This window comes from Oryctolagus cuniculus, chromosome 15 (genome assembly GCF_051225735.1).
Source record: "Oryctolagus cuniculus isolate XC-2025 breed Fujian yellow rabbit chromosome 15, ASM5122573v1, whole genome shotgun sequence".
Taxonomy (NCBI): Eukaryota; Metazoa; Chordata; class Mammalia; order Lagomorpha; family Leporidae; genus Oryctolagus; species Oryctolagus cuniculus.
This window is the reverse complement of record NC_142881.1, coordinates 13,186,770-13,194,734: the sequence shown is the minus strand read 5'-3', so window position 1 is coordinate 13,194,734 and position 7,965 is coordinate 13,186,770. Positions and strand designations below refer to the sequence as shown.

Below are 7,965 nucleotides of genomic sequence, written 5' to 3'. Positions count from 1 at the left end.
CTGCTGGCAGGAATGAGAGCAGGAAGAAGGGAGAGATTCACCTCTTGAAGGAGGCACCGAGTGCGTGCTCAGCACTGTGAGGGTATGGTGGATTGAAGATGGGAGTGAGAGTCAGCAACTGCGGATGCAAACAGGCCAGCGGGTTCGAGAACCGAGAGCCAGGTAGCGTGGGTATGAAAGAGAAGAGGGAAGGAGGGGGAAGTGGAAAGAAGAGGGCCCCGTCCCTTTGGGAGCCTGCTACCTTGTGGTTCTGAATTGCCTTGTGGTGTTGAGCAAGTCATTTGCTCCAGTCCTGGATGTGGACCTACACGGGGCTGGGTGACAGACGGGAAGCCACTGTGAGCAACACTAGGACAGTAAGCGACAGGTCATTGTAAACCATAAAGGGGCTGTTCCATGTTGCCTGCAATGAATGCATTCTGGTTCCAGCTTAGGGCAACTGCAAGCGCAGCAGTGGGCAATGAGCCGGGGTCCTGCTGCAGCTCCCAGCTCTTTCGCGACCCTGACCACCTAACCAGCGCTTGGGGCTTGCAGAGAGCTTCCCTCTCCTTTTCTCTGCTCTGAAACATGCATGCTGCATGTTTGGTCCCCCACCAGCTGTCCCCCCACCCACTCCCAGGAGCCCCTTCCACCTTCTCTCAGGAGGAGCCAGCTGTCATCACAGAGGCCACCTGCCTCCTCCCTGGTCTGTGAGTCTCCTGGGGGAGGCCAGAGGCCTCACCAGAAGCCCCCAGGGACCACAGCAGCTTGCTGGAGGCCCTGGGGAGAAGGAGGGAAAACAAGACAGGCCCTAAAATTAAATGAATTGTCTATAAATGTTTTTTAATTAAAATTGTGATTCTTTTCCTGTGCAGAAGAGGCTCTTTCTTTAAGAACAATTGCACTCGCTGAGTGGCAGACCAAGGGCTCGGTAGCTCTCCCCAAAGCCAGGGAGGGAAGGGAGGTGAGAGCTGAGAGGTGATGGGTGACTGGTACTTCCCCCCTTCAGGGAGAAAGAAGAAAGCAACAGGGAGAAGGGGGAGGGGCGGACCCTGGAAGGAGGGGTCCTCTTGGTAACTTCCCAGGCAGAGGAGGCTGAGCTTTCCGGGGACCCTGAAGCTGGGATTTTGTGTTTTCTTTTGTTCCTTAAAATTATGCCACCTTCTCCCTGCTTCTTACCCCTGGAGGGCCCCAGCCACCAGCCTTGAAGCAGCTGCCAGAGCCACCCACCGCTTTGGCCTTGGGGCCACCCGGGCAGGAGAAGGAATCCTAAAGGAGGGTGTGTGTGTGTGTGTGTGTGTGTGTGTGTGAGAGAGAGAGAGAGAGAGAGAGAGAGAGAGAGAGAGAGATGGTGGAGGAGGGGAAAGCCACCGGCAGAGCCCACTAGGGAGAGAGGTCCTTGGAGGACGCAGCTCGGGTAGGACGGGGGCCAGGAAGATTGGCTGGGAAAGGGAATGAGGGCCCAGCGGAGGAAGTGGGAAGGGCAGCGAGGGGAAGCTGTGGGATCTGCGGCGACTCGGAGGGGCAAGTGCCATCCACCCGGGAGGGCTGCCCAGAGCTCCGCAAAGCGAAAAGCGGCGGCTCCAGCCCAGGGCCCCAGACCCGCAGCGCCCAACTCGGTTCCGTGCTGCCCCTCCTAGGGCCACCTCGGGTTGTTTGCCTCCAACGAGGGCCTGGGGCCCAGCACACGAGTGAGGGGCGCAAGGACACCGAGGGTCCCCCGCAAGGCCAAGGTGTGCAGTGGCTGCCCAGCGCGCGGGTTCCGCAGCGGCCTCCGCAGCTTCCCCTCATTTGTGTTTGCACCACCTACCACGGTCACCGCCACGGAGGTGCTGGGTGCGGCGAGCAGGGAGGCCTCTCTGCGGGGCCAGTGGCCTGCTTCATTCTCTTATTCCCGCAAAGTACTCTACCCCCTCCCCCTTTTTTTTTTGACGGTGGAGAAATCATTTCTAAGAAGAAAAGAAAATCTTGCCTGTCCTGGGCCCCGTGGTTGCACAAAAAAAGCCAAAAAGCTGCCAGTAGGGAGACGCGCACGGAAAATTAGTCTCTGGGAGCGCAAGGAGGCAAGACTTCAGGATGTCCTAGGGCAAGCTCCTAAAGCCGCCAAGAAACTCGCACTGGGAGTCGCGGAGAAGGCCCAAGGGGCCGACCCCACAGGGACAACCGAGGGCCCCCTCCGCCGCCAGGGTCCCCACCGTTAGCTGGGCCCGTCTTGTTTTTCTTCTTTTTGTTTTTGCTTTTTAATCCTTCAAATAGAAGACAAAATACACTTCGCTGATCATCATAGATATATATATTTCACTCTCACCACATAAATACAAAACATCCAAATACCCAAAGCATTCAGAACAAAGTTAGTAGCCAGGATTCCGTGACACCTACCCGCGTTTGAATCATTTATTGTTTTCTTCACTATTTGCCTAAAAAGGGAAGAGGGAGGGAGAGGGCGGGGAAGGAGGGGAAAAAGCTTCCGACGTAAAATAATTTACAATAAAATTACTATTTTAAAAAAATGTGTTGCGTTTGCTGCGGATGGAGGAATACATTCGAGACACTGCGGCACCTCGCAGGCTGGGTCTGCGGTTTTGGTTAAAATGCGGGGGGCTGTGGCTGTGGCTGTGGGGACCGTGGTCGTTGCTCTCCCGGTTCTGACTCCGGACCTTTGAGTCCCTAGGAGTGGGAAGCAGGGGACGACGCCTTTCCTTCGGCCATGCGGGGAGCTGCGCGCGCACAGAGCCCGGAGATCGGAGGCCGAGCAGCCACGCGCTCCCCCGCGGCGCCCCTACCTCCTCCGGGAATGGCTCCGTAGTCCAGGCGTTTGCTGTGGATCTTGGGAATCTGGGAGCTCGGGCGAGGAGGCTACGGGCGCTGACTCCTTCCCAAACCCAGCGATTCTGCCCTGGGGGGCTGCGGGGCGAGGCACCGGCGCCCAGGCGGCCGCCTGGAGCAGCCTGGCTCTGCCGGCGAGGAGCCGGCAGTCGTCGGCCTCTGCCTCCAGCAGCCTCGAAGAACAGATGCCGAGTTCTTCGGTCACGAGCAGCTTTGGCTTCCCTTTTGCTTTTCCCCTTGAAATTCCTTTCCGAAGTCACAGAGCCCAGAACTTCAACTTCGCCTCGCCTGTGGCGCGTTCTCGATCCTGGATTTTCTTACGCTTTTCCAAACGCGGTTGTTCAAAACCAGGTTCCGCTGCCTCTGGTTTTACGGCATCTTACTCTTACCTGACAGTCGAGTCCATCAATAGCAGAGCCCCCGCGGCCTACCTCGACCTTCCGTTTGTTTCCTGGGATCGGGGTTGGTTGTGATTGGAGTTCCCCTATCGGGCGCGAGGCTCGGCGGGGCGCGCTGCGCGGGGAAGCTGCGTGGCACCGACAATGCCCAGGGTCCGCAGAGCGGGGTGGGGAGGGGCAGGGGCTCCCCACATCCCTGATTTCTCAGCAAGAGGAAGGAGCCTCCTCTTTTTGGTTTCAAACTTGCGAGCCTTTTCAGCCCTGGGGCGCTGTGCGCGGCTTTCCTCTTTCAAACATTCACAGGAACAATGAGTGGCGGCGGCGGCGGCGGCTGCGGGAGCAGGTGTCGGGGCTCCGGGCTTGGAATGCAGGCTTGGCCCTCCAGGGCTGGGCACTGGCCGGGGGCATCGGGTTGGTTAATTCAGGCATTTTCCCCCAATTCTTTGGATCGCTCCTGAATTGCAGAAGGAGGTTCGGTTGGGGGGGGGGCACGGAGTAAAAGTAGAAAAATAAAATAAAATAAAAAGTGGCCAAATGAGACGAATTCGGCAGCAGAGCCTGGTGGGGAAGAGCGCTTTCGGAGGCCTGCTGGGAGCCGGGAGCCCAGCACAGGAGCCCTGGGCGCCTGACGCATGTCCATAAATATCACCACAATAGATACTATAAATATAAATACAGGCAGACACTTAAAATCAGTCCAGCGCTTTTTTCTCAGCCCCTTCTTTGTTGTTGGTCCGGGAGTAAGGCTCAAAGGCCGAGGAACTCAGGTATCGGGCCGAGAGTTCTTGCAAATTCCCGGCTAGCGAACCAGCCATGGTCAACGGGGCGGAGGACAGGCGGCTGGCCACCGAGCCGAGCAGCGAGGGCACCGGCAGGCTGAAGAGGCCATGACCAGCGGCCGGCGCTCCCGCGTGCAGTCCCCCCGGCCCCGCGGGCCCCGGGCCCGGAGCGCCGCCCACGGCCGGTGGGTGCTGAGACGCGGCGCCCGCAGGGCCCGGGGCGGCGGCCGCGGCAGCGGCCGAGCCTGCGGCGGCGCCTGCGCCCAGGGCGGGCAGGCTGGGTCCGCGCAGCGCGGAGCCGAGCGCGCCCGTGGCGCAAGGCGGCAGCAGCGCCGGCAGCCCGGGCGGCGACAGCAGGCGGCCTTGCTCCAGCAGCCGCAGCACGCTGCACGTGGCCGCGGTCTCCGACACCACCGAGCGCAGCTCCGAGTCCTTGCCCTGGTCCTTCTTCTGCTTGGTGCGGCGGTTCTGGAACCAGACCTTCACCTGCGCGCACGGGCGCCGGGGAGCGGGCAGGGTGGGAGAGAGGGGCAGGGAAGGCGAGTGTCACAGGGAGCAGGCTCCGCGGAGCGCTGGGCTCCAGGGACCCTCTCCCAGCCCCAGCCAGCGGCCAGAGAGGCCCCGCCGGGAGGGGGACACCGTTCCACTGGCCTGAGCTTCCGGTTCACCGACGCAGGCCCAGGCCTGCGGCAGTTACAAGAAACAGAATAAAAATGTCCACGACCCCAACTCTTAACAGGCTAGAAGGGATTTCACTGGAGTGCCTCCACGGGTCGTGGGCAGATTTGGAGCTCAGGGATCTCGCTGGAGAGCCCAAATAGAGGGTGCAAGACCTGGGGATGATCCCTAGCCCAGGCGCCGGGCCCAGTGGGTTCAAATGTAGCCCCAGAAGCGCTGTTCCTGTCCAAAGCTACAAGGGGCCAGTGGTAGGGTTAAGAGGTGACCACCTAGCAGCAGGCAGGAAACGTGGTGGCAGAAGGCATCATTCGTGCAGGATGGATGTCGTAGGCCTTGCTGTCTGTACCTCCTCTCCCGCCCCTGGATTGGAGGGTCTCAGCGATACTCCTCACCAGCCTGCTGCTCCTCACCAGGAACTTTGCAGGTGTGGGCTGGGGGCTAGGGGCTGCGGTGGGTAAACACCACTGTCCGCCTCTTCTCTCTCTGTCCCTCCAGGCCTGGGTGGCCCAGGGTGGGATATGGCAGCTCTATGAAGAGGGGAGTCTCTCTAGCTTTTGTAAACCAAGAGGGGAGGTAGCAGACAAAACAGGAAAAGCCACCATGCCAATTCGAACTCCAAAATTACAACCCTTCTGTTGATCTGAAGACCATCCTGGGTCTTCAGCTTCCAACCCAGATCCCAGGCCTATCATGCTGCCCCCTACCCTCCAGGGCTAGGCATAGGGACAAGGACAGGTCCTCTGAAAGATGGCTGCCTCACCTGTGGCTGCTAGTGGCATGCCCTGGCCAGGCCCCAACAGCTCTTCATGGACCCAGAGCTCTCAACCCTTTAGGGATCCTGGGCCCAGAGCCCACATGGCCAGCTCCAGGGATATCGTATGGATTTGACATGCAGGAAAAGAAATAAAGCATAGTAGGCAGTGCTGGCTCCTGGGACCCTTCATGTCTTTGGCACTGGAGATGGGGCTTGCTAGGTGCCCAGAATGGTGTTTGGGGCTGGCTCCAGCTCAGGACCAAGGCAAGGCTTTCTCAAGGGTCCCGGCAAGCAAATCTGCACAGGCAGAGCTCCTGGGTGGTGGGGTGGGGGTGGTAGAGCCTTCTAACCTTATCTCCACGTCCTGCAGAATGGGCCACGGTGCTATGGAAAGCTGAGTGCCCCAAAGGAGACAGTGACTGAAAATATGGCCAAAGTGGGGGTGCCACAACATGAGCCAAGGGCCATTCTTTGTAAAGCAGAAACAAGCAAGATACTTCGAAGACTGGGAGCCCAGAAGCATTCCCTAGGGGCAGGATTTGGGGCTTCCTGGGCCAGACAGAGGTGGGCAGAGCACCAGTCTGGGATATCTGAGGGGGCCTCAGGCCTTTCTTCCCCATCCTCCCCCATCTCCTTCCTCCCCTGGGAAGCTCTGTCCGGGAGCAGGGACCAGAAAGAGTAGGCTGGGCTTGCGGGGAGGGAAGCTGGTGCTGGATCTGGGGCAGCCTGGCTGCTGGGTACCTGGGTCTCGGAAAGATTGAGCTGCCGGGCGAGCTCGGTCCTCTCGCGGCCCACCACGTACTGGCAGCGCTGAAACTCCATCTCCAGCCGGTAGAGCTGCTCGGCAGTGAAGGACGTGCGGGTCCTCTTGGGCCGATCCAGATCGAGGCCCTTGGGCAGGATGATCTCGCGGATGGACCCCTTGGCATCTGGGGAAGGGGAGATGTCAGCCACCAGAGCCCTCCTTCCACCTCCTTGGCTTGAACTGGCTACCGGGACACAGTCGCCAGCAGCCTGTGGCTTCAGGTGGTGGAGGGGAGGGTGGGCCACAGCCGGGAGCACGGACTGCGTGTGTATGGGGTCAGGGGGCTAACCACCCGGAGCAGGGACCAGACTTGGTAGTCGGGAAAAATCCAGTCCAAATAGGTCAGTGTTCCTTCTGGCCTGGGGGCGCCTCGGCTGCGCGGCCCAGGGCCCCTGCAGCCTGAGGGTACCCACACTGACCACCAGCCCGGGTGCTGCAGGCTCCAGCCCCGGGGGCACATCAGCGGACCGCATACCAGCCGTCCCCACCCCCATCCCGGCTCCCCTGCCCTCCAGAGCCCGGGCAGCGGAAGGAGGAGGGACCGAGTGAGGGCCGGCGGGGCCTCGCGATCCGCTGGCGGGGGCGGCGCCCGGTCGGGGCCGGGCCTTGTCGCGGCCGCTGCAGCTGCCGGGTCTGAGCGCACGCCGGGCAGCCGAGCGAGGCCGAGCCGCGCACCGAGGCAGCATCCTCGGCCCCGCAGCCCAGCCTGGCGGCTGCTGCCAACAACAGCGGCCGCGGTCAGGCTCGGCTCAACGCGCCCACTGGCCGGGCAGTAGCCCGCGGTCGGCGCCTGTGCTCCGGCGCCCGCGCTCCCCTTGGGTGCGCTCAGCCTGCCAGGGCGCGGGAGCCCGCCGGCCAAGCTCCCGGTCTGTCCTCCGGCCCGCGGGGGCACACGCGCACATCCTCCCCGGCTCTCCTGTTCCTTTCTCCAGGTCGCAGCCCGAAGCCTGGTGCCGGGCCCCTCCCGTGCAGCCCCTCAGCTCCCCCCGCAGCCCGGCGGGCTGGGCCCCTTGGGGCTCGCAAAACCGGGTGTCCCTGGAGAGCGTACGCCGGCCGGCTCCAGGCGCGAGTCCCCGGCGGGCAGCCGGCCCCGGGCGGTGCGGGCCAGCAACTTTCTCCGAAGTCCCAGCCGCCCTCCTCCGTTGCCGGCCCGGGGCGGCAGCGGCGCGCGGTTTAGGCCCTGGAGTCGCCCCCGAGGAACACGCCCCGCAGCCCTGCCGGTGCCTACCTCGGACCAGGATCCGGCGGCAGTAATCCGGGTCGGCGGCGGAATTGGATTTACTTTTGTTGCAATCTTCAGCGGGTCCGGACGCCGAGAAGGCGCCCTGCGGCTCCTTGAGGAAGGCGGCCGGAAGGGTCCCCTCGGCGCCCTTGCTCTCGCGGCTTTCCTTGTGCGCGCTCTTTGAGACCCGGGCCGCCTCGGCGTCCGAGTGGCACCGAACGTCCATTTTGTCTGGCTTCCCGAACATAGGCAGGAACAACAACCAAAAAAAAAAAAAAAAAAAAAAAAAAAAGGAAAAAGGAAAAAAAAGGAGAGGGAGAAAACAGAGGCAAAAGGAGGACAAAACCCCTCCAACGCAGCCTCTGCACCCGACCTGGCTGGGGCGAGCGCACCGCGAGTCCCCGCGGGCGGCGCGGGCGAGGCGCGGCCGGAGTGGCCGCCGAGCCGGTGCAGCCGCGGCGCGGCCGCCTCGTCAGCGCCCGCGTCCTCTGAGCACGTCCAGTGTCCCCAGCCCCGCGGTC

The 7,965-nt window shown here is 62.0% G+C and overlaps 1 protein-coding gene across 1 annotated transcript; it reads right to left on the bottom strand.

Moving 5' to 3' along the window:
• Positions 1-2,261: 2,261 nt before the first annotated feature.
• Positions 2,262-7,692, bottom strand: VAX1 (ventral anterior homeobox 1). Its single transcript, XM_051824208.3, has 3 exons — positions 7,451-7,692; positions 6,159-6,346; positions 2,262-4,471 (listed from the first exon to the last, which is right to left on the bottom strand). Exons 1-3 carry the CDS (start codon positions 7,689-7,691, stop codon positions 3,899-3,901), a joined length of 1,002 nt encoding a protein of 333 aa, XP_051680168.1. The 5' UTR covers position 7,692; the 3' UTR covers positions 2,262-3,898.
• Between the last annotated feature and the right edge of the window lie 273 nt (positions 7,693-7,965).